Here is a 27,697-nt window from a genome sequence, read left to right on the forward strand (position 1 = left end):
TTGAAAAAAAAGTGAGAGATAATGTAAAAAATTGCTTTAAAAATCTGTTGTGGAAGAAAAGATATGCAATAGGGGAAATCTGTTCTACCAAGAGGAATATTTACAACAAAAAATCATTGTCAAAAACTTTGTCAGGGTTTAGAATGCAGTAAGGTTAATCAGATTGTCAATAAACTAGAAATGTGGGAAAGAAGAATTATAAGGAGAGATTGTATCAACTAAACTTAATGCAGTTGGAAACTGATAAGTACTGTCATGTTAAAACATTTCAGAAAATAGAAAATATAAAAGAGTGCACATGAAAGAGATGATGTGATATACTTTGGATTAGTGGCTGCAGTCCGTAAGCGCGGGACTGCTATGGTCGCAGGTTCGAATCCTGCTTCGGGTATGGATGTGTGTGGTGCCCTTAGCTTGGTTAGGTTTAAGTAGTTTTAAGTTCTAGGGGACTGATGACCAGAGATGTTAAGTCCCATAGTGCTCAGAGCTATTTGGACCATTTTTGAATAAAAGTATTCCAGACAGGAAATCAGCAGATATGAAGTGACTTGAGAGGAAAGAGGAAACAATAACAGGGTGTATACAACTCGGGACAACCGGGAGATCTGTGAAAAACCCGGGAATTTTTTCATCTGGGAGAAAACCGGAAAAAAAACCCTGGAATTTTTTAGGATTCCGCAAAATTTTTTGTCTTAGTTTTCAGTTAAATTTTTGTAATTTTGACTGGTAAAAAACAGTACTCTAACAAAGGATATTACTGTATCCTGCTACTGCAGAATAATATTGCAGCAATGAAACATGAGCGAGAGAAGAAAAAAAAACTGAAGTTGCAAAGGAAATGCACGCTATACAAAAACAAAACACAGAACTCGCACAAGCCTCTGCCAACAGCAAAATGTGTCAAAGGCATTAGGAAGACTGTGCAGTGCTTCATAACAACAAATTGCCTCCGATGAGCATGATGTCACAACTGTTTACATTAGGTGCGTTTGAGCAGTTGCGAGCGGGCGCAGGCGCAGTTGAGTCACGTGTGTGAAGTACCTTCACCCATTTCTGGCTACAGAAGTGTGGCTGTTAGCTGTGTAAGCAGTAGCAGCAAGCAGCAAGGTGCTACCCGGAAAAATTTTACTGGCACGTGCAAGCTGCCAAATTCAATGGGGGCAAACCAGGATATCTGCCCCGGCCAGCAAGAATTCATATTCTTGAGGAAAAAGCCTTGTTCCACAAAGTAGCTAGTATCCAGCACACATTGGTCTATCGATTATTCATATGATGTTGAAACACACCCCTGTTGATTTGTGAACATATTCTAAGTTTATTTCTGAATAGATCATAAGTTGATTTTTGAATGCGTGTATAGTGTATGTCATGTCTATGCTAAGGAAATCCCCGTTGCTAGAAATAAACTTTCCTGCAGACAGAAGGGGGCTATACAAGCTGAGCGGAATAAAGCTGATAGGGTAAATGTCAATTGCTGTTTGTTTATGTGATTGACTGGGTTTGTGAATGATCAGCATTGTTATAATTACCAGCTAAATCCATAGATTCAGACTACCAGCATGGAAATAAACTACTAACAGGAATAGCATGTAAGAAAGACTATGTATTACCTTCTCAGTGTATCCAAGAAAATGAAATTTTGATAGAAAATATTTGGCAAGACTGCTACCCTAGTAACAGGCAGTTGTACAGATCCCGGAACAGCCACCTTAAGTTCTATTCTGGGAGTAGCGCGGAAAAAGCGTTGTATGAACACGTAATAACATCTAACCCTAGAATAAACGTGGGATAACTAAACAGTTGATTGTGGTAGGGTTCGTGAAATTATACAGAGTAGTAGTTTTGACACTGGCAGGAATAGTTACAGAGTTAGTGATGACAAGATTGTTTGTTAGAACGAGGAAGGAGAAGAAACAGGGACATCACACAAATTATAGAAGAATATGATGATTCCAAATTTACATAAAAATTTTGTATTACTACTTTTCGATCTCGTGCTTGAGAAGCTGGAGCGTATGAATGAAATGTGAAGCTGTTTCCAAATATAAAGCTTATTGCTTGTAGTAGGCCTAACAGGCATTTGATATTGGTACTTCCTGAATTCTATTCTGTCATGTTAAAAAAATAGTGACCATTTGTGCTAAAACAGTCTGTTTCTTTGGTGTGTGTTACAATTGCTGCACTATTAGACAGGCGTATTTCATTTTATCTAACAGACAATGACAAAATACACATAATCAGATTGAGAAACAACACCAGTATGGGGTACTGTTTGTATTAAAAGCTTTTCAGTATTAGAAAACGACATTTCGTTTTTTCATGTGGCAAAACTTTTGATGAATTTTGAGGTAATAGATCCTTTTGCAAAAAGAAAAGGACACCAGGTAAAGCTGTAGCAAGCTTAGAAGGAAAAAAATGCTAGGACTTAAGGATTGAAGAAATGTGTACTGTTTGCTTGTCACTTTTCTTTATTGATTTCATGAATTCTATATCTAATTTTATGTTAAACACAAAAGCAAGTTATTAGCTGACAGGCAATAAAGAGTGCAAATTTTCTGAAGAGTTCTTGTTCTTCGTGTTACAAATAATCCCATCCAATATTAATTGCGAAGTGGTGTTTTTTTTTTTTAAAAAAAAGGGGGGGGGGCTGGATGTGAAACTGGGCAACTGGGAGCAGGAGAGACACCACAGGACATTTTAATTTCCACTGTCCTGAATATAGTTTGATGGCATCCATTACAAAATATTATGCATTTGAATTCCACAGAGTACAATACAATGACGTGCGCTAGAAGAATGCTGTTTGAAGAGACGTGGCACCATACTTAGGCGCACTTAAGACCAAATAACATGTCTTACATTTCCTCGGACACATGTTTTATGTATCAGACTCTTCAGAAAGATGTGTACTACAAAATCAAGATATTTTTGAATAGTCTATTCCCCCCCCCCTCCCCCTCCCCGAAATTTTTGACGCCCTACCTCAAATGCTCGAGAGAGGAAGGAAGGAAAAAGGGGGGGGGGGGGGCGGGACAGCCACTATCTAGTTCGATCCTATGATGATGTACAGAGCAGTCTGAGTTGCAGTGGGAAGGTGGATAGTCTCTAGGTGACACGTGTTTACATTTAGTGATTTTGCTGTTTACTCTTCGTTTATTGCACTCATGTCAAATGAAAACATAACGGATTTCTGTGGCTGGGAGCTGTCAAGTGAATTAAAAATAAAATCAAATAATTACGGAAGGCTAAAATATATTACTAGTTTCAGATTTTATTTCCACATTTCTGACAGTCAAGCATTAAGTGCCTTGCGGAACAATGAAGTTATTTTTTCGGTTTGCTAAAGAAATTTGGCTTGTATTAATCTTTCCCGCTGAGGCAGTCAATTTATTTGAAACGAAATGTTTAATTCCACACTATTGGTTAGTTTCAACTGTTTGCTGCATTTCCAAAGTGCATCTTTTCATCTTCTAGCATGTATGGCATTATGCCATAATAAAGAACCAAACTTGAGGTAATACATTACTGGTTCTCCAAGAAAATTTACATCCAAATCTGGACATACGAATGTGCACTGTGAGCCGAATTATGAATTTTAGTATGGTTCACGAAACTCAGATGCTCTTGGAGTATCCTCTGATGTCTCGTTTCTTTTATGACATAATGTAAGATCTTTTAATGTTTTACACGTATGAGCATACGGGCTTCCTGTGCCATCCTAGCCGCGCAAGCGCAGTGACGCCTGTTACCTGGCACTCTCTGGCAGCTGCTAAAACGAACCTGTTTCTAACAGGTTGCAGGAAAATATTGTGAATGTTTGTTTGAAAAACGTTAATTACAAAGTAAATTTCCTTTTATGCAAGCTGAACTACGTACAAGAATGTACAATGAATTTCTTAAATCACAGAGCATTTACCTCTCATTTAAAAATCAACTCTTTGAGGATAATCATTAAGAAAAATTTCGAGCCCATTTATGTCGGTATTAAAATGTTTACTATCACATTTGTGTAATGTATCTTAAAGTGTAACGTGCAAAAAAATAAATATTATACTTGAAAGCAGCTTATTAATCTTTGAAATCAATATTATATGTGAAAGCTTTGCTTTTCTTTTAGCAACACTATGTATATTAATTTAACCCATTAACTTTTCCAATTTGTGTATTTGCGCTACTTAACAGTGACGTTTCTATTGGCTGCCTACATCACGTGTCATATGCTCTGAATATCCACTGTCATCGGCTGATGGGATCACGTGACATTGCTGCATATTTTAGATCTTTCCAAAATGAGGGTTTTTTTTCTTTTTCTAAAGGGCCGGGAAATTCTACACCAGTGTATAAAACCATAACCATTCAAAGGATTGACAAGTTTTACTGTCCGAGGAAAAGTGTACTGTCACTTAACACGGAAAAAGTGTATTTTCACTTGGGAGAAAGTGTACTTTTAACCGGGAAAAATCTGGGATTTTTTTTTTTCTTGTCCGCATATACAATGTGAATAAGGAATATTAGAAGGGAAAAAAAGAACAGAAAGTGAAGAACTGAAACTGCTGTGTTTCTCTTGAAAGGCACAGTGAGAGAGTAACAACAAAAATAATTTCTTATGTTTGCATAGATCATACACGTAATATTTAGAAGAATGTAATCATTGTCATCGTGTAATCAGTATGTTACTGCTCAGGCAATCAAACTAATGACCACGAGTAATCCATTATTTGCCATATATGTTCTCCTTGGTAGTGACTGAAGTGGTGTAATGCCGACATTGGAATTTCATAAGGGTAGAGGTGGATTCAGATCCCAATCTGGCATTACAGATCTAGATTTGTGGGGTGTGTGAAAGTTTCCAAGAATGTTAAGGGAAAAAGTTGCTGACCTGGATTCTCCCATGATTCATTGGAACCAGATTTTTTTGTCATCAGTCTTCTGATTGACTTGATGCAGCCTGTTTTGACTTCCTCTTTAACTCAATGTACCACTAACACCCAGTCTCCTGAATTATTTGCTCCAGTTTCTGTCTTCGTTTGTTGCCCTTCAGTATCATGACAGTTATTCCCATATATCTGAATACGTCCTGTCCTCCTGTCTATTGTAGTCAGTGTTATCCACATAGACCTATTAAATTGCTCACCATTTCTGTGGTGAGTTGCCTCTTTCAATATTATATCAGTCCATCCAATTTTCAACATCCTTCACTAACAGCACGTAGCAAAAACATTGATTCTCTTCTTTTCCAGGTCTTCCACAGTGCATGATTCATTTCCACCCTGTGCTTGGCATCAGATATACATCCTTAGAAATTTTTTCTTCAGATTAGGGTCTAGTACTAGTAGAAATTTCTTAATGAAGCCGGCCCTGATTGACTGAGCTAGTCTGCTTCTTGTGTCCTCCTCACCCCCCCCCCCCCCTCTCTCTCCCCCTCTTTGGGATGCACTTGGGATCGGTCAATAAATATTATGTTCCTACCTGCAGCATCCATCTTGGCATCTAAACACGTGAGAAATTGTGTGAAGATTTGCGATGTTAAATTTTCCTATTATCAGTGGAGGTAACTTCTCACTAACATCGCTATTTACTCACAACAGCACAGGAAGTAAGTTGTAAAAGATGTCGGCCTCATGTGCATTGAAAATCCCTTTGGGATTATAACCCTTTATTAATTGTGGCATCGACATGTTCTTCCAGTGGTTTACATTTTCTGAATCCATAGCCTCACACCGTCCACTTACATGCTGAAATGAAAAATTAGGACATTTTTCAAAATTTGTCTTGCCAACCATTCAACACACTGATATTTTAAATACCAATATTCAGGGAGATTTCACGAGCCTTCTCCTGCACTATGTTTCCAATTAACTGAATGCTGCCACTTACCATTCCTCAAAATAATTTGAAAGTAATATTTTCCACATCATGGAATGCTGTCATGTGGATAGTCTTCCTTTTGCATCCAGGTGAACCTCTAGCTTCAGCATTTAACAATGCTTCCTTTTTTAAGTATGCTGCTCAATGGGACTGCTCCAAATCATACTTCTTCGCCACGTCAGAACGTTTCATTGCAGGCAATAACTCCACAGAAGTGACAAACTTGACAATAACGAAAACAACACTTTACGGCTTGTACTTTGTAATTCGGTGACTGTACTTTCAAAATGTGTGTTCAGGTTGCATGGTACTTAGGGTGGAAATTGATTTGCAAATCATTCAAATCTTTTTCCAATATCAGTGCAATGGAATTTCATCTTGACGTTTGGACTGAAATAATCATCGTCGTCATCTTCAAGGATTAAGCCTTTTGGCTTGTTCTGCCTCACAGTTGTTTATCCCATGTCTTTCAGGGACTTGAAACATTTATCTCACTATTGGGTTGTGTTGTATTGCTGCTTTAGACATTCTCTCATTAGACATACATTGGACATGGTCTTTCCAGGTCAGTTGGTATTTAATTATATTTGTATTAGGTTCAACATTAAGTTCTTGTCTAATATCAGTATTTATTTTATGGTCCGACAGTGAATATCCTGCTACACAGCAACGAACTTCATATCTGACAATTTGATTCGTCGTGATTGATCAGATGTTAGGGTCCAACATTTGCTACCACACAGCAGCAGAGGAAACACCATGACATTTCAGAGTTTAATTACTGTTTCTCTCTGTTGTATGTTTTAATGTACATTGTATTGTTCCACAGAAATGTCAGACTCTGGCGAATTCTACATCATCTTTCTTTGGATATTTAAAATTGCAATTTACATATTCAAACTCTTTTACTTGTTTAATTGTATCTCCTTCTGTACCATTTTTGGCTCTTATGGGTTTCAATCTTTGAAATGCAATCAATTTTGTTTTATCTGTCGATATTCTCATTCTGTATATAGCAGCAGTTTCACAATTTGTGTACTGAAATTTGAACCTTTTCTCCAGATTCTCCTATTATAATATGATCATTGGCAGATAGCATAGTCATAAAATTAAAAGTTATCACTTCATAATGTATCATTTAATAAAATCAACAATTTACAAATAATATTTCCAATGTAAACGTTAAAAAGAGTGGGGAACAGCTGGACCATCGATTGCTGTCAGCAGATTCTGTCCCATTCCTCACAGTGCGGATACTGTATTATTTTTGTATAATGACTCAGTAGCTATAATCAGATGCACTGGAACTCTCAATTCCTTATTGATTCCCATAGCATTTTCCTCTGGACCTTCTCAAATGGCTTTTCATAGTCGACAAAGAGACCGTAAGTTGGCAATCTAAATTCCCTTCTTTTCTCAGTTACTTGTGCCAAATTTAAAATGATCCAAAAATACACAGAGATGACAAAAGTCATGAGATACCTCCTAATATCTTGTTGGACCTCCTTTTGCCTGGTATAGTGCAACAACTCAACGTGGCATGGATTCAACAAGTAGTTGGGAAGTCCCCTGTAGAAATACTGAGACGCACTACCTCTGTAGCTGTCCATAATTGCGAAAGTGTTACCAGTGCAAGATTTTGTGCACAAACCAACCTCTCTATTATGTCCCATCCATTTATTTATTTATTTACACGCCAAGTTCCATAGGACCAAATTGAGGAGCAATTCTCCAAGGTCATAGAACGTGCAGTACATGAAATTACAACATAAAAGTAATAACAGATAAAAATGTAATGTTTATAAACCCGAAAAAAGTCAGGCCATAAGTTTAAACACAATCATCAATACAACAAGAATCAGCTTAATTTTTCAAGGGACTCCTCAACAGCATATAAGGATTGACTCGTGGGGAAACTCTTCAGTTTCGATTTAAAAACGTATGGATTACTCCTAAGATTTTTTAATTTGTGCGATAGCTTATTGAAAATGGATGCAGCAATGTACTGCACACCTTTCTGCACAAGAGTTAAGGAAGTCCGATCCAAATGCAGTTCTGATATCTGCTGAGTATTAACTGAGTGAAAGCTGCTTTTTCTTGGGAATAAGCTAATATTGTTAGAAAGAAATTATAGTAAGAGGCCAATGTCAAAATACCCAGACTCTTGAATACGGGTCAACAAGTGGTTCATGAACTTGCACAACTTATTGGCCGAACCGCCCATTTCTGAGCCAAAAATATCCTTTTGGAATTGGAAGAGTTACCCCAAAATATCATACCATAGGACATACGCGAATGAAAATAAGCAAAGTACACTAATTTTCATGTCCAGCGATCACTCATTTCAGATACCATTCAAATAGTAAAAATGCCACCATTAAGTCTTTGAACAAGATCCTGAACGTGGGCTTTCCATGACAGTTTACTATCTACCTGAACACTTAGGAATTTCAATTGTTCAGTTTCACTAATCATATGCCAATTCTGTGAAATTAAAATGTTGGGTTTTGTTGAACTGTGTGTTAAAAACTGTAAAAACTAGTCTTACTGTGATTTAGCATTAGTTTATTTTCTACAAGCCATAACTTAGGTCACGAAGTGCACTATTTGAAACCGAGCCAATGTTGCACACACCATCCTTTACTACCAACCAAGCTAGTGTAGTCAGCAAACAGAAATATTATAAGGTTACCTGTAATACTAGAGGGCATATCATTTATATAAATAAGGAACAGGAGCGGCCCCAAACACTGATGCCCCCCCCCCTTTCCCCACTTGACTGTACCTCAGTCTGTTGCTAAAGTAAGAGGCTAACCAATTGTGAGCTGCTCCCCGTATTCTGTAAAGGTCCAACTTCTCAAGCAATATTTTGTGATCAACACAATCAAATGCCTTAGTTAAATCAAAAAATATGTCCAGCGCTAGAAACCTTTTGTTTAACCCAGCCAGTACCTCACAGAGGAAAAAGAGTACAGCATTTTCAGTTGTTAAATGACTTCTAAAGTTGAACTGTGCAAATCGTGTTGTATAAAATGATCACTTATCCTTGCATACACAGCATTTTCAATAACTTTAGCAAATACTAATGGGATTCATGTTGGGCGATGTGGGTGGCCTGATCATTCATTTGAATTTTCCAGAATGTTCTCCAAACCAATCGCAAACAGTTGTGACCCAGTGACGTGGTGCATTGTCATCAACAAAAATTTCATCACTGCTTAGGAATAAGAAGTCCATGAATGAATGGCTGCGAATGATCTCCAAGTGGCTGAACATAACAGTTTCCAGTCAAAGATTGGTTCTGCCAAACAGGAGTACCTAGTCCATTCCATGTAAACACAGCCCACACCATTATGGAGCCACCACCAGCTTGCACAGTGCCTTGTTGATAACTTGGGTCCATGGCTTTGTGGGGTCTGCATCACTCTTGAACCCTACCATCAGCCCATACCAACTGAAATCTGGGCTCCTCTGACCAGGACACCATATTAATGTAGGGTCCAACCAGCATGGTTGCCAGCCCTGCAGAGGCATTACAGGGAATGTCATGCTGTTAGTAAAAGCACGTGTGCCTACAATCTGCTGCCATAGCCCGTAGACACCAAATTTTGCTGCACTGTCCTAATGGATACATTCGTCGTATGCACCAAATTGATTTCTGCCATTATTTCATGGAGTGTGTGAGCACTGACAACTCTGTGCAAACACTGCTGCTCTGTCATTAAGTGAAGGTCGTCAGCTGCTGTGTTGTCCATGGTGAGAGGTAATGCCTGAAATTTTATATTCTCAATGCAGTGTTGACACTGTGGATCTTGGCATATTGAATTACTTAATGATTTCCAAAATTGCATGTCCCTTGCATCTAGTTCCAACTACCATTCTGCGTTCAAAGTCTGTTAATTCCCATCATGTAGCTATAATCATGTCGGAAACCTTTTCACCTGAATTACCTGAGTGCTAATAACAGTTCTTCCAATGCACTGACCTTTTATACCTTGTGTACATGATACTACGGCTTTCTATATATGTGCATATTCCTGTCACATTACTTTTATTTCCTCAGTGTATGTGCTCGTACTATTAGTACTAATATCTCGTATATAATTTTAGCGTACAGTTTGTAGCAGGAGTGTAGTTAGATTTATTCCTCAGTAATTTGCACATTATGATTTATCACCTTACTTGTAGATAGGGCATACCAAAGCTTCATTCCATTTGCCAGGAACATGTCTGCTCAACAAGCAAACATTCATAAAATTTAAGAGTCTTACAGTTAAGTTTATCAGATGAATGTTTAATCAACTCCTTGTTTATGTTATCAGTGACAGGCAACTTTTTGTTCTTTGTTGCTTTGATCATATTTTGTTGCCCTTCCATTGTTACCAGATCTACAGCATTGCCAGTTTTAGTGTTTATTTCTGGTTCTTCATTATCAGTCCATAGATACTAGAAGTATTTTAACCATTCCTTTTTGAAGATTACATTTAATTGTTGAGTATATCGTTCTTGTTTATTCAAGTGTTTCATAATATTGTATGCTATGTTTTGTCTCCCATGAATATTATGTTCTGTTTCACTCACATATTGGTCTCCACTCCCCCATTTAATTTTTGTACTAAAGCAGATTCGTTTAGAATTCTCTCTGCAGTTCAGTCTTTCGGGTAATGACAGGGTTTTTAGATATGCCTCCTTTTTTCTCTTAATAACTTGCTAATAAGGTCATTCCAAATTTGTAACCTCCTTTTAGACTATTTCATTTTTCACATTGCTAGGTCTTCAGTGGCTGTGTGCATTATAATTTCTTAAATAGTACTCCATTCTGAAATTATTCCATTCTGCATTTATGTTGTTGCTAACTGGTTTCATTTGGCATTCCTCATGTAGTCTCTTTTACTATAATAGTTTGATGCTACAGTAGAACCTTGCAGATCCATTCTCTACAGGACCTGGAGCATGGTTGGAATGCAAAAAAAGTCATATAATCGGAAGAACAGTGTTATTGACCCATAATGTCACAATACAGAACAGTAAAACATCAACTTTCAACTGGAAATAATGTACCATGTTAAAACACCAACAAAACAAAAAGAAAAGATTGACACAAAAAGTATGATATGAAAGTCTAATGTACAGTAGTGCCTGTACTGTAAAATAGTCTGATCATACTGTGAGTAAAAGTTTAACCTCTATACATTTCCTATTATTAGGTGTACAAGTATGAAATGTGGATATTTTTTGCCTAAAATAAAATGTTAGTCAGAAGAATGATAAATAGTGCTTAATTCAAAGTATGCTTCGTCATTTGTTATACATTTTCCCCATCTTTCGTCCAATTTTTGAATACTACGCCACTAAAAATTTTCCCCTTTTGCTACAAACTTTTCATTGAGCCATTTTTTCACATTTTAGTATGAACCAAAACTCTCCTCAGCGAGTGCGAGACTCATCAGTGCAGACATGTGATACTCTGAAGGAACCAAGTCTGGTGAGCAAGCCGCATGGGATAGAACTTCCCAGCTGAATGTTTCTGACATGTTGTGAACCAGTTTTGCTGTATGTGAAGGAACATTTTCATGGAGAAAAATGACTGTGTTGTCCCTTTCAGTAATGTGGCCCTTTTTAAAGCAGCGAACAGTTCAGATTGGTGAGTAGTTGTCGCTAACTTTTGGTGTCGAGTTTCCTCAAGCTTTAACTGCTCAAAGTAGACCATGCCCCTCTGGTTCCATCAAACACAGAGCATCGTCTTTCTGCCAAAGCGATTCAGTCTTGTGGTCTCTGTGGATGGTTTGTGTGGGTCTACCCATGAGTTTTTTTTGCTTGGGATTATCAAATAAATCCACTTTTATCGTCTGTAACCGTACAATGCAAAAATTTCTTCCTTTTGTACCAAGTGAGCAAAATCTCCTGTTGTTCAACTCATGTGGTACTCACCTACCGATATTCTGAGTGTTTGCCATCTCTCACAGTCGATTGAAAACAGCTTGTTGACCTACACCCTACTGTCTGGTGAATTGCTTTTGTGTTTGCAAATCATTTTTGTTCAACAATGCTTCCAATTCCTCATCTTCATATTTTTAATTTTTTAATTTTTATTTATTTATTTATTTAGTTTTTTCCTTCAATTTTCTGTGTTCTTTGTCTGCAACATCAAAGTCACCATTTCTGAAACACTGAAATCATTGTCTACAAGCATCTTGCGATGGAGCATGTTCACCATAAGCTTCTCGAGGAAATCGATATGATTCACCGTCAATTTTCTTCAAGTGAAAACAAAATTTAATGCTGTCTGTGAATGCTTGTTGTTCAGTATAAATTTCAGTTTACTGAACACATCAACACGTATTGATGACACAACAATACGGCACAGTGTTTAGTCTTTATAGCACAAACTGCATTGGTGCGACATCTGTTGTCTGAAGTCTGCATTTCATACTTGTTCACCTGGTACAGTACTGCATTGACACATACAACTGAATTGCAATTAACTGTTTAAATCACGAGAAATTGCAAATTAAGAAATCTTACATTCTTAAGCAGGATGAAGAGAGTCTAATGTTCTTTCAAATGACAACCTTGATTTTTAGAACATAGATGTCTGATGTACTGGTGGCTTTATCAAATGCACTTTTAGCATCTGTAGATGATATTCATGCCATAGGTCATGGTATCTGTTGTTGTTATTGTCTTTCTTGTTCTCTTTGGTTGTTAAGAGCTACAGCATTGATGATTTGGTTGTCATTTAATTCTGCTTCAATTGTGCAGTGAATGTCAGCTATACTGTTCTATTCATTCTTGTCATTGGGCTCAACATCTGGTTGTAAAGACAACAATACATGTTTATGTTTAGTTGGTACTGTCATTTAGTTTTACACACTTTAGTATGTAAGAACAACCCTGTCACTAATTTATAAAACAAATGTTTGCTCATTAACACTTACTGATCAGGTTAGAAACAAGTTAATTCATACTAAAAGTGATCATACTAACATATCTAGCAATGATCGACTGCCTTTAAATCACAGGTGGTGAGTCATTGACAAGTTCAGACCTGACGGTAGCAAAGGCCAGTGAAGCCAAACACTGGAAATGGGATGGCCAGACCAAGTGGGGAGTTGGACCATCTGAGGCCAGATTAGTGTGGTTGTACTGTATATTCTTAGAGTAGGTGCACCTTGTAAGTTCTTACATCCAACTGAGGACTACGTGTGATTTCCCCCGTCTTTTTAAAAAAAGTTAAGTCAGTTGTTACTAAAAAGTGATCTGATCGTACATCCAAGCGTTTTGTTAACTCTTGTCTTTTCTTACCCAAGCCCCTCTTTTGCAAGAATATTGTCTATTATTGAAGCTGTATGTCAAGCTGCCCACGTTAATTAAATAATTGATTACCATACTGTGCCTTTAGATAATGGGAAGTATGACTTATGTGAAACTGAAAGAAATTGGGAATGCTTTTTGGAAAATAAAAAATGCTTCTCCCCCCGCCCCCTTCAGATATCTCGTTACCTTTGAACTCAGTAAATGTTATGATTCTACAACAAATGGATTTCAATGGCAGTGGGCAGTTGTTTGGTGGATCACTAATCAGCTGTTTTCCAACACCATTGATGCTGTTACCACTCACTCATTTGTTGTGGTTTGAGAATTTAACTGGGGTAATACTCTGGATCTTCCTCTGAAACTGCTAATTTCTTGTGTTTTTTATTGCACTGCACTGTAACCCATTCTTAGAAGCTTGAATCTTATGGGGTCCTTTACTTTAAATATTTTTTTCTTCGAGTTAATTACATTTTGCTGGTATTTTCTGGAGGTGGAATGCAGCACGTTGAAGATCATCTTTGTTTTTAGTGATCTTAAATTGCTCTGGTGAACATTTTTCTTACATTGTTCTCAAACTGGTCCATGTTCCTTCCCTTCAAGTCTGCCTTCCAAATTGTCACACAAGTGTCTCAATCTTAACAATTGCTTCTAATCCAAAAGAGACTTCTTTCATACGGTTCACAGTGTAACCTTTCATCTGTGACCAGACAAACTTTAGCATTAGGTAGTGAGTACTGTATTGGTCCACAGTATTTATGCAGGTAGCTCAAATATCTTGCATCGTTTGCTTAGGTGTGGTTTGACAGCCTGTCATTTATCATTTTTCAATACCATACAAGCTGTTTGCAAGACAAGACTCTGACAACAATTTTGATGATCTCTACACTCCTTAACTCGTTATGTTAGTCTATGTGTGGAACACTGGTAAAAAGCAATGTTATGCCTTTACACAATGTTGACAATAACAGTTGCACATTACTATGGTACACAGGGTACCAGGAAAATGATAGTTGTACAACTAGTCTGCATTGAATCAAGATTCTTTTCTTGATTTGTCAAAACAGTGGCCTTAGCCTCCTATTGCCTGCATCGGAACTGAATTTATTGTGCTCTTTCTCTCCATGTGATTCTAGTAAAGCCAGACTGTATCGTTAAACAATAGTAGGAGATGCTTTATTAATTCCTTATTACATACCATTTCTTAAAGAGTTAATGACCCAATTATGACCTCTGACATTTCACATTGGAAGATTAAATATGGTAAGATTTCATCCCTCTCACCACATAGTCTACGCTTAGGGGCATCTTCCTTTATGCTCGTTATGTCAGTATTCTTAAAGTTTCCATGGCCAGTCATTAGTCCTACCATGAGTGTAATGAGTTCAAGATTGCAGAACTTCTCTTGAAACGTGGCTTTGGCATCATTAGTTTGTTCCCCTCAGGGGGCTCGGGACCCTTTCAGGAGTACATGTGTGGTGAACATGAGGCCCCAGGTTATTGCAACACCTACTTCCTCTCTGGTACTATAATCTCTCATCTGTGACTATCCTTCCTGTTCATGCTCTCTTGTGGTGGCAACCTTTGATGTCGCTCCAGCTATTCCCTAGAGGTTTTGCCTTCCTTTCTTGGAATTTTCTTGCATACACCAACTTTTGGCTGAAGTAATTTGTGATCTCCTTCAGCATTTGACCTCCATTTTTAAAATTTTCGTGTATCAGGGACTGTCTAGGGAAGAGCATGTTAATTAGGACCTACTGCATGCAGTGTTAAATCTTTATAGGGTCTTATTTACACTTCAGAGCCAATATGGTAGCAAATCAGATGTGAAGGCTCATTGTGTGTGATTTTGATTGAGCCCACTGACAATGCAGGGATCAAACAACTGATGCCTGAGCTACTAGTTCCCAGTCGATGCCAAGGAGGGATGCCAATCTTCCTGGGGCATCATGGCACCTGGTAATGGCCATCGTTCCAGGTGGCCGTTGTTGCGGCTGGGTTTTTGAATCTCTGTGTATTAATCTAATTTCTTAGACTCAGTTCTTGGGTTTTCGTCAGTAGAGTTCCACAGCACATGTCAATAGTCCATTTGTCTGAGTAGTGTAGTTCTCCATGGTATTTAGTATGGATAGGGACTGTGACTGTTGCGTGTGCATGTGAGCAGAGTTGTTGACACTCCACTCTCAGTTCCAGGCTGTGATGGCTTTGGACACACAGCTTGAATCTGCAGTGAATGGACATCACTGTTGTCCGGTTTGGAGATCTAACTGATGTCCAGCACATCTGAGTTCTCCAATTGATACTCACTGGTGGCAAGCTCAGCTACTCCTCACACTGAGGTTGACACGTGATCCAGTGGGAGATCAGCTTGTGGTGTAGCAGGCGGCAAAAGACTTCCCAGGGGGCTGCACATTATGCCTCTGCGGTTATTCTGACAAACAGGATCCAGGTACTGTCTGTGGCTGACACTCTCATTAAGCCAGGTGCAGTCGCCTGTCCTGTTTCAGTTGCCTGCCCTGTTTCAGATGATACTTCTCAGCATGCAAGATCCAGACAACCGCAGAGGGTGGGATTATTGGTAGTTAGGAGCTCCAATGTTAGGCGCATTATGGGGCCCCTTAGGGACATGGCTGCCAAGAAGGGGAAGAAAACCAATGTGCACTCCGTGTGGAGTCAGTCCAGATGTGAAACAGGTCCTTCTGGATGCCATGAAGAGCACTGTATGCACAGGATAGGCTAAACACAGTTGGCATTCGTGTGTTTGTTGTAGGTAGTAGTAGTTCATCATGTTGCAGAATCAAAGTAGATAATTCCAGTGAGTTAGTATTGACAGTGGTCATTCTTGGCAACCAGAGTAAAATAATAATTGGATCCTTTTACCATCCTCCCAACACAGATGCTACAATTGCAGACAGGTTCAAAGAAAACTTGAGTTTGATTTCTATCGTGTACCTGACTCGTACTATTATAGTTGTGGTGACTTTAATTTACCTTCGATGTGCTGGCAAAAAATACATGTATAATTCTGGAGGTATGCATAAAACATCATCCGAAATTGTGCTGAATGCATTCTCTGAAATTTCGAGCAGTTAGTTCATGAGTCCATGTGGATAGTAAACAGTTCTTTAAACACACTTGACCTCTTAGCAATAAATAAGCCTGAGCTAATAACAAGCATCAAAACAGATACAGGGATTAGTGAATGCAGGGTTGTCATACGAGATTGAATATTGTAACCTCCAATCCTCCCAAAAATAAATGAAAAATACACCAGTTCAAAAAAGCAGATAAAAACTCACCTTGATGCCTACCTGAGAGACAGTCTCCACTTCTTCCAAATTAACAATGTATGCTGATTTTCCTTGGTACACAAAATGAGTCAGAACATTGTTACAGAAACAATGAAAAAAAAAAGTCAAATTTAAACGGACACAAAATCTCCGAGAGTGGCGATCTTCTGTGACAGCTCTAAGTTGTGTGCAGGCTTCAGTGTGAAATACTTATAATAGTTTCCACAACAAAACTTTGTCTCAAAACCTGGTAGAAAATCCAAAGAGATTCTGGTCGTGTGTGAAGTATGCTAGTGGCAAGACACAAACAGTGTCTTCTCTATGCAATAGCAATGGAAATACTATCAACAAGAGTGCTGCCTTCCAAAATTCTTTCACCAAAGACTCGAAGTAAATATTTCAGAAAAGATGATGAAATAAATATTCCAGAATTCAAATCGAGAACAGCTGCCAATGTGAGTAACATAGATGTAGATATCCTCGGAGTAGTGAAGCAACTTAAATCACTCAACAAAAGCAGGTCTTCTGGTCCAGACTGTATACCAGTTAGGTTTCTTTCAGAGTATGCTGATACAATAGGTCCATACTTAACAATCATATCATATACCCCCATTCGCTCGACAAAAGATCCATACACAAAGACTGGAAAGCTGCACAGGTCACACACCAATATTCAAGAAATGTAGTAAGAGTAATCCACTAAATTACAGGCTCATATAATTAACGTCGATATGCAGCAGGATTTTTACCATATATCGTGTTCAAACATTATACATTACTTTGAAGAGAATGGTCTATTAACACGCTGTCAACACAGATTTAGAAAACATCATTCATGTGAAAACACAACTAGCTCTTTACCCACACGAAGTGTTCAGTGCTATTGAGGAGGGATTTAAAATTGATTCCGTATTTCTAGACGTACAGAAGGCTTTTGACACTGTACTACACAGGCAGCTTGTAGTGAAATTGCATGCTTATGGATTATCATCTCAGTTACGTGACTATATTTGTGATTTGTGACAGATGCCACAGTTCATAGTAATTGACAGAAAGTTGTTGAGTAAAACAGAAGTGAATTCTGGCATTCCCAAAGGTAGTGTTATAGGCCCATTGCTGTTCCTTATCTATAGAAACAGATTTAGGAGACAATATGAACAGCTGTTGTTTGCAGATGACGCTGTCTTTTATCGACTAGTCAAGCCACCAGGAGATCAAAACAAATTGCAAAAAAGATTTAGAAAAGATATCTGTATGATGCAAAAAAATGGCAATTGACCCTAAATAACTAAAAGTGAGAGGTCATCCATACGAGTGCTAAAAGGAATCCGATAACTTTGATTACATGATAAATCGGTCAAATCTAAAAGCCATAAATTCATCTTAATACCTAGGAACTAGAATTACCAACAACTTTGTGGTATGAACACACAGAAAATGTTGGAGGGAAGGCTGACCAAAGACCACGTTTTATTGGAAGGACACTTAGAAAATGTAACAGGTCTACTAAAGAGATTGCCTACACTACGCTTGACCATCCCCTCTTACACTAGTGCTGTGTGTTGTGGGCTCCTTACCAGTTAGGATTGACAGAGTACATTGCGAATGCTCAACGAAGGGCAGCTCATTTTGTATTATCGCAAAATAGTGAAGAGAATGCCACTGAAGCGATACAGAATTTGGGGTGGATATCATTAAAACGAAGGTGTTTCTCGTTGCTACGGAATCATCTCACGAAATTTCAATTACCAACTTTCTTCTCCAAATGTGAAAATAATTTGTTGTGACCTACCTACATAAGCAGAAATAATCATCGTAATAAAATAAGAGAAATCAGAGCTCGCATGGAAAGATATAGGTGTTCATTTTTTCTGCACACTGTACAGGATTGGAATAATGGAGAATTATTGTGAAGGTGGTTCGATGAACTCTCTGCTGTCACTTAAATGCGTTTTGCAGAGTATCCATGTAGATGTAGATGTCTCTTGACAGTTCCACATTGATCAGCCTCACATGGTCTGAAAGCTGCTTGAAAGATTGTTCGCCCTTGGATTATGCTGGGTTCTTGAGTCTCTGGCTCTTTTGTCCCCTTATCAGTATGGTTTCCAGGAGGCACTATCCACAACCATCTGGTTCACTGGAAACATTAAACTGACATGCATTTTCTTAACACCATCACCTTGCAGTTCTTTTTTTCCCCCCCCCCCCCCCTACATAAGGCATATGACACCGCTTGGCACCATCACATTTTACTTATTCTCCATGGCTGGGGCTTTTGCTGCTTCTTAACAGTTTGTCATTTTTTATCCCACCAATTGTTTAGGTCAGAGTTAGTATTTCCCTCAGCACGTCATGGGTCCAAAAGAACAGCATCCCACAGTGCTCTGTCCTGAGTGTTACACATTTCATCAGAGTCAGTGGGCGTAGTGGTGTCTGTCAGGCTGCCGGTCACTATTGTGCTGTTTGTCAAAGACTTTTACATTTGGTACAGATACCACACTGTAGCCTTGGTTGAATGCCAGCTCCAGGGCACCATCTAATAGGCTTCTGCATGGATCCTTTCCTATGGTTTCCATTTGTGTCTTGCATAAATGGCAGTTATGCATTTCTTTTATTGTACCATGGTCCAGTCTGTGCCAGACTGTACTTAGCTGCCCAGTGCTTGGAAGTTATTGCACAGTTCAGTTTTTTGGGCAAACTTGTTGTTAAAAAAAAATACTGGCTTGGCTGCCCTATATTCATCAACTAAAGGCTAGTCACACACGGAAGCTTACCACTATCTGCTTCCTTGCTCATGTGTCTTGGGGCAGTTTATGGCTTGGCAGTGCCTTTGGCTAAGATATTGTTAGACCCACTCCATTATCATGGAGTTTGTCTGACCACTGGTGCCTTCTGAACTAGTCCCAAAGATAGTCTCCTTGCTGAAAGGGGGGGGGGGGTGTATCTTACTTCTTCAGTTCCAATGGTACCAACCCGTGATCTCCTATGCAGTTGCTGTTTGTCAATTCCCTAATCGTCATATGCAGCCCATTATCTTTGCATCTGATGAATGTTGACCTCCTGATATCACCTGTGGGTGGGATTACCAGTTCTAATGTGCAGTCCTCTGCCTCTCCCCCATGGAATACGCTCACCGTGTTTTCTCATGCGGTTGAAAACATGTGTCATCAACTCCAGATAGAATCGCAGTTCAGTTTTACAGAGTGTACTCTGGGACATTGGCCCCTCACTTGTCTTGCATTTATTGCAAATCTTTTGCCCAGCAAAAACTCCCAAGTGGCTGGAAAGAAGTGCTGGTAACTCCTGTGTATAAGAAAGGTAAAGGAATGGACCCGCATAATTACAGTCTAGTATCCTTAACATCAATTGCTACAGAATTCAACACATTCTGAGTTCAGATATATTAAATTTCCTCAAGACAGTAAATCTTCTGTCCCCAAATTGGCATGAATTTATAAAGTATCACTCATGTGAAGCTACTGTTTTCTCACTTGATATCCTACAAATGACGAAAAGTGTTTGACATGGATGTCATATTGCAGACTGCTGACAGAGGTCTAAGCATACAGTTTAGGTTCTTGACCTTTTAAGTAAAAGAGCTCAGTATGTTGTCCTTGAAGTCAAGTGTCCATGAAAGACAAAGTTATTGTCGGGAGTGTCACAGGTAAGTGTGAGGACCACCCTTGCTCTCTATATACATAAATGATATGGGGTTCAGGATCAGCAGCAATTTAAGTCTATTTGCTGATGTGCTGTGGTGTATGGCAGTTGTCGCTATTGTGTGACTGTAAAAGTACACAAGATAACTTGGATAAAATTTATAGTTTTACGTGCTGAATGGCAGCTTACTCTTCAAGTAGAAAAGTGTAAGAGAATGCAGATGAGTAGGAAAAACAATCCTGTAACTTTCAAATAAAGCATTAGTAAGGTTCTGCTTGACAGAGTCAAATCAAGGTGTAATGTTGCAGAGCAAAGCAAAGCAAAATGGAATGGGCACATCAGGTTGTTAGTAGGGAAGGCGAATGCTAGACTCATTTTATTGGGAGAATTTTGGGGAAGTGTAGCTCATCCATAAAAGAGAGAACATATAAAACACTAGTGTGATCCATTCTTGAGTATTGTTTGAGTGTCTAGGATCCCCACCAAGTCATGTTTGAAGCAATTCAGAGGTGTGCTGCTAGGTTTGTTACTAGAAGTTTTATTCAGCATGCAAGTATTACAGAGATGGTTTATGATCTAAAATGGGAATCACTGGAGGGAACACACTCTTTTGACACAGCACTGTTGTGGAAATTTGGAGAACTGATCTTTGAGGCCGATTGCGGAATGATTCTACAGCCACCAAAATGCATTTTGTGTGAAGACATTGAAGATAAGGTATGATTAAATTAGGACTAGCATGGAGGCATATCAACAGTCATTTCTCCCTGATGTTATTTGCGAGTGGAACAGGAAAGAAAATGACCAGTAGCATTAAAAGATGTAGAACTAGAGGTAGAAGTAACTGTACCTACTGCCTCACAGAATACCTTCCAAGATGATAACTTTGCTTGCGTAATTGCAAGTTTGTGTTTGATGAGGGTCTTCCAACATTTTTCGCATTTTCCTTCCCTTCCCTTCTTGCAATGTTGAACAGTTTGCTTCCATTTTTCCTTTGCAGTTCCAGGCTATTGTGCAGCCTAGGTACATCATGCTTGTACACTTGTTGGTTGTCAAATTGCACACATTGCTCTGCCTGCGATTTCCACAAGATCTACTGATATTTTTATCTGAGTTCTGCCTTCAGATAATCTTGAGCTTAGGTCTTCCCCCATGAGTCCCAGTCTATTATCCAAGGATTGCTATAGGCCATGGTCTAATACCCATTTCAAATTCGAAACATAATGTAAGTGTAGAGAAGGATCACATAGTTACCTATTAAGATGGACCCAGAAGTAATGTCAATTACTTCTTTTCTTCTATTGCTAAAGATGTGTCCTTTCACCCTGTTAAAGATCTCAGAGTTGCTTTCAAGCAGGTGTTAGAGTAGATACTCATCTTAGCTGTTGGTGTCACTGCTTCCCAACAGTTTGTGGGCCTTGGAATCCCAACAGAACCAACCAACCAACCAACCATTGTCACTCAACTGTGAGCAGCTATCTTCCAGTCTCCTCACTTCCTGGGAAGGAGAAGCACTAGCCTTGTAAAGTAGGTAAACTGAGGCCAATAGGGTTTCTTTCGTGAATTTTTCCTTACACTTTCTCATCAAGGTAGTCTCTAAGTCCTTGGAACAAAAGTCTGCCTTCGGCATGAATGTAATCTCATTCTTGACGTAAATGCTTGTTGTGGAGTTAGATAGATCTCTAGGATAAACCAACATACCTTGACTTCATTTGAAACCTGATATACCCCTTTATTTTAATAGGTTTCTGGGATGATTTATCTGCAACACTTGCAGCTGCCAACTTGCTGCTATGGTTGCTTGTGATGTATTTAATTATCCTGACAGTAATCTCAATCCTGTTCTTGCATTGTCCTCAGGGGTTTGTCACTGACTTTCACCATAAGGTGTCTGGCCAACAGATACAATCTTACAGTTGATTACTTTCCAGTTCTCTGCTGATACCTGGTTCTGCATCTGTGGCTTTCTCGAACAGCTTCTTTGGAGGAGCATTTTTAAAAAGTTATCTTAGGAAGCCACCTCCTTAAGCCAGCCCACTATTGCCATCTCTTCACAAACATTATTAGAGCACCTCTATCCAGATAGACCCTCCTGAAGTTGTAACATGGACTTGCATCCCCACCCATGGGGGGAAAGGGAATGTGACATTATTTTCAAGGAACACTGTTGAGAAAATTAAGAGAACTTGCATTTAAACTTGACTGCAGAAAAATTCTATTGCTGCCAACATACATGTTGTGTAAGGACCAGGAAGACGAGAAATTAAGTCATCTACGGAGGCATATAAGATCTCATTTTTCCCACTTGCTATTTGTGAGTTGAACAGGAAAGGAGATGACTAGTAGTGGTACAAAGAGACTAGTAGGGCAACAAGGTACCTTCTGCCACATATCGTGCAGTGGTTTGCAGCGTATGTATGTAGACGCAGATGTAGAACTGTTTCCCTGTTTCTTTCCTCTGCTTTTTCTTGATTCTGAGAAGTGGGAGTATTGGACTCCCTTCTTCTCTTGTTCCCTGTCTTGGAATTGCAAGGGGTCTGTATACCGCTTTCACTCTTGAGACAGTGTTTATTTGGAGTTCTTCATCCAAGACCTTTTGCTGGCCTCCATTTATGGTTAGGAAGCCGTTGTTCATCTTCCTTTTCTTTGTTTTATCTGAGATGTTTCCTCCTCTTCAGTCCCAGGCAAGGATTTGATGTTGACCTGGTCAAACTTCAGTGACAATTTCCACTTCCTCATTGGTCTTTCACCCAATCCAGTTGCAAAAAACAGTTTGCATAGGTTCCAACCATGATGCTCGGATGTTTCAGGTCTCATCAAATCACTTGATTTTTTTTCTGTTTTCTGTGTTCTCCATTTTGGTCTCATGAGAATTAGAGGATACACCAGATCGACACCAAGGAGCTCAACACTGTGCAAAGCTCATTACTCAAATATGTTTCCCAGTATTCCTGAGACTCTGTTTATGACACATTTTCCTATGTACCATACACCCCTTGGGATGGATGGCATAACACCTTGGATGGGGTCCCTGGAGGATTGGCAAAGGTTTGTAGGACTGCATATGGGAGAGATGGGGCAGTACGCGAGACACTTTGTCTGGTTCATCAGCTGAAACCTGTTCAGTGTGGGAGATCCTGCCAATAGCTCCACTATAGTTGGTCTAGCTCTCATCTTCACACAAACACGTGAGCCTCTCCACCCGCATGGTCAGTGCTATGACAAGGCAGAGAGATCTTACCTTAACATTCCAGTCAGTCACTGCTACTAGCTCCTTCATAATGGCAGCCTCCTACAAGTTTCCGAATTATATATGTGATCTTGAGGGTACTGGAGCAGGCGAGATGCTAAACTCCTCGTATGTCCAGATTCCCTCAGTGCTCTTATATGTGTATAACACTTATAACCAGAAGATACACGTGTCTGAAATATACAGGACACCCTGCTCCAGTTACAGAGGCTAGACAAGGAGATGTCTTTCTGCTGGGTACCAGGGCACATGGGAAATGAAATGGCAGATGTAGCAGCCAAGGAGTCAGGTCCTGATCATCAGACAGTTCGGTGTGCCATCCCCCCTCATGCCATCACCTTGCTGTTGAGGTACATTCATGCACTGATTGGAAGACGAGTGACTGGAAGTGACAGACCATAAGCTACGTCTAGTAAAGCAGTCATGATGTACCTCGTTCCAACCATGCAGGCAGGATGAGGTCCTTTCACACGTCTTCACGTAGGACGCAGCCCTTTGAGTCACAGATTGTTGCTACGGTGGAAGGAAAATCCACTGTATGTTGCTTGTAACACACAGTTCACAGTGCACCACATTTTAGTACAGTGTGTTTCATATACACATGAAACGGCTCCAGCTTATTTTCTGTCAGATTTGCTCACCATTTTAGCTGAAAATATTGTATTATTATATTATGATATGTTCTTTTTTTGTTTCAGCTTATCAAGACCAAGTGTAATGGAAGAATTGATATCACTAACTTTAGATCCTCCTGATAATGTAGAGGAAAGATCTCGATATAAATACCCGAATATAGCATGTGAACTGTTGACTTGTGATGTGCCAGCAATTAATGAAAGAATTGCTGGCAATGAAACGTTACTTGAAAAGTTGTACAGCTTCCTTGAGAGAGATGCACCACTAAATCCATTGTTGGCCTCGTTCTTCAGTAAATTACTAAGTGTGCTTATTACAAGAAAAGCTGAGCAGGTGAGTCCCTTTCACTACGTTGTATAATTCTCTTTTTGATATACTGAAATGCATATAATATAGTCTGATGTAATTAATTTTACAGATAGTGTATCTTCAGAACCTGACTCAGCTTTGAATAAGTATGCGGAGGTCTGTCAGCCTTAAAATACTGAGTGCTCTTGATTAACCTTCGTGCTTCGTACTGTCACTGCTGCTGTGTTTTGCCCTTCGTGTAGTAGCACTGTATGAGCCTTGGAGAGTTATTAGCCTGTCTCTGGAAGTTTTAGGTAGACATTAATTGCAAGTGAAGTTGAATGTTCTGCTCAATCATCGCTTCCAAGGGATTGACTATAAAATTCTTGTTCTATTTTTGAAGTTTTTGCACAATTTTGTTACTTTCATTCCAACGTATTTTCTTCATGAATTTCATTCTAATTATCTTGATTTTATTAACTGTGTACCAGGCAGGTATCAAAATTGGATTTGTCTTTGTACTCCTTAATTATTAAATGAAAAGAATTTGAATCATATTACAGTTAATATTGAGCCATTGATTTCCGTAAAGGACAGTTAGACTAGAACCAATCGGAAATAGTCATCTGAAAAGGAACCAAAAGAGCTTAAATTGACTTGCTCTGTCTTGTCATGAAGTTTAGAACTAGAATGGTGACATCATTAATGTGGTTTAAGTATGCTTTCTTTTCTGACTTGTTTAACTCAGCAGGTTGCTGTAAATTGTTTGATCTTTTGTCATTGTTGCTTTCACTTACTGAAAGTTAATTCTTATCTGGAAACAATTGTTCTGTTTGGCATTACATTTGGACGCAATCAGGAAGTTATATGTAATAGTGATTCTGTGATGTTACTCTTGTGTGCTAGTATCTTGCATTGCCAGATGATTATCTAGATTAGGAAAACCAATTGCTTCATACAAGTGTGAAGAACACTACACACACACACACACACACACACACACACACACACACACACACGCGCGCGCGCGGATTGGGGGGGGGGGGGGAAGAGAGAGACTGTTTGGAATATTAGCCCCATATTATCATACAGTCGCCTCAAGCAACGTGTGCTTTCATGTCCAGCAGCTAAATTTGCTACCAAATTACTTCAACTCGTGATCCCACTGTCTAAATTATCTAAGTTTTGACGAGTTACTTGAAAATAAATAAGATAAAGGTTGAAAGAAATGTAACATCAACAAAATGATAGAGTATTGCCCCCTTTTTTTTATATATGTATGATTTATGGTAGGTGACACGAAATGACTTACTCAAATCTAAGCCACACTTTTTTTCCAGTTTTTGTGATCCAAAAAAACTGCCTGCAGCTTAGAATTGAGTGCAAAGTAAGCGGAAGTTCTGAAAAATGTTGGTAGGTGCCGCCACAACTAACTTCTGCCGTCGAATATATGTAGCGATACACAGGCATGCTTTGCAGGCACAAAGATAAATACTGGCACCAAAACCTCTGCGTCAGTATATATAGTGGAAGACGAGCTTTTTTTCTCCACCCCGAGTTTCGACCACTGCATTTGCATACATTATCCAACGAAAGAAACACAAATTTTGTATTGTTCATCTTCGAATGTAGCAGCATTTCAATGTACTACGAAAATCTGGCTGGCAAGACTGTTTGGGATGTTTGTCAATATGGCCAACTACATTTTGAATTCTTTCCTACCTGTGAGAAGAGATGGTTGCTAATAGGATCTTTTATGAATTGTGAATCACATGCAGTATTCTCTTCATCATAAGAATAATATGAATATAATCATTTTACCATGTATTCTTTGGTGTTTGCTGCTATCTCATTTAATTCCTGCCTGTGTAATAAACTACGAAACTAGAGTGAGACAACAGCAAACGCGGAAGAATATACATATGTCATGTCATGTTTATATTCGTATTATTCTTATGCCTAATAGTGATACAGTCAGAAATGAAGCACGGCAATTGACTAGATTTTTAAATCTAAGATGACTCTAGTTTCGCTGCAGAATGTAATGTACTAAAGAGGTGTCCGCAAAGATTTTCAAGCGGAGAAAAATTTTTGCTGAACTCTCTTTCAGAACATCTTCTATCATACGCAGTCTATTAATTGGTTCTTGTTGATCATTATCAAAGAAAGCAGCAGTGTAAGTAACAACAAATAGCAGTCTCCTGCCATTGTTTCGCTAATGAGACGATTCCTCTCTTCTTCTTCTTTTTTTTAAAGCGGTGGTAGCATGCACAAAAGTAAGCCATGCCGCAAGCGGCGACAGACCGTAAACAGTCATCATCAGAATGCGACAAACAATGCATGACACAGTACAGTACTGCATTTTCAGCTTAGAGTGATGTAAACACCTATAATAAAGAGAACGGCACTTATCAAAGAAAAATAAGCAATCAATTCAAACCAGACAAAACATGTGAAAAAGGAAGGGTACCCGTATAAATACAGATGGGGAGTGCCTGATGCATAGCAATGGCTACCTGGTAAAGATAACTACTAAGCTTACGATTCGAACCAAACTACTGTAACTGTATCGTCACTCATTCGGCCTAATTGTGTCTCATATTACAATGGACCAACTTTGTTTTGATTTGGAGCTGGGGCTTAAAACTTTTTTGTCCTCTGGAATTTAGTCTCAAATTTCAGGAGTGGCTTAGTCGGGAAATTTTTTTTCCCTTTATTTCGAGTCTCATTTTTCAGGTGCGGCTTAGATTCTAGTGCGGCTAATATTCGAATAAATACGGTATTCAGTCAGTAAAATAAAACATACAAATAATTGAAATTATTGTCCTATAAATAGGCATTTAAACATGAAATAAAATAATAACAATAATAATAAGGTGCAGTAAGGATTGCGTGTTTAACACTTTGGGGTCCAGGCAGTCAGAAAAAATTGTGGCCCAGGAAACGAGACAATTATGCCGTCATTTAAAATGCTATGGCACATTTGTATTTGATGTATGTTAAAGGCTAATTCAGTAAAGATTGTGAAAAGTAAAATTATCCTTAAAAAACAAAAGTGGAATGTGAGCTCTTGAGCAATTTCACATGTAATTGTCTTTTGTATGGAAAAGACTGAAGTATTGTGGCAGGCAGACACAGTTGCATTCAGACAATACTAGTCCTTTACTACTTGTTTAGCCAGCGAATTGTCTCGTCTTCTCCAAACAAATCTCGGAAACAAATATTGTATGCTGTTTCATCACAAACTTCGTCTGTAAAACAAAAGAGATTAAGACAAATGAAACAGAACTAAATTATAATTACAGCAGCACTTTTTGTAGCAACAACAGCAGTGATGAATAATTGAAGCAGACTGCAGCTTACCTTAATATGAATTTTCTTCAGCCTGTCC

General features: G+C 38.8%; 1 protein-coding gene across 8 annotated transcripts in view; it reads left to right on the top strand.

Moving 5' to 3' along the window:
* Positions 1-27,697, top strand: part of LOC126277663 (serine/threonine-protein phosphatase 6 regulatory subunit 3) — a 174,271-nt gene that overhangs the window by 17,749 nt on the left and 128,825 nt on the right. For all 8 annotated transcript variants that reach the window (XM_049977381.1, XM_049977377.1, XM_049977376.1 and 5 more), the window contains exon 4: positions 24,081-24,351. In XM_049977381.1, the coding sequence (XP_049833338.1) occupies positions 24,081-24,351 (271 nt within the window). The remainder of the gene's footprint in view (positions 1-24,080; positions 24,352-27,697) is intronic.

The sequence above is a fragment of the Schistocerca gregaria genome, chromosome 1 (genome assembly GCF_023897955.1).
Source record: "Schistocerca gregaria isolate iqSchGreg1 chromosome 1, iqSchGreg1.2, whole genome shotgun sequence".
NCBI lineage: Eukaryota > Metazoa > Arthropoda > Insecta > Orthoptera > Acrididae > Schistocerca > Schistocerca gregaria.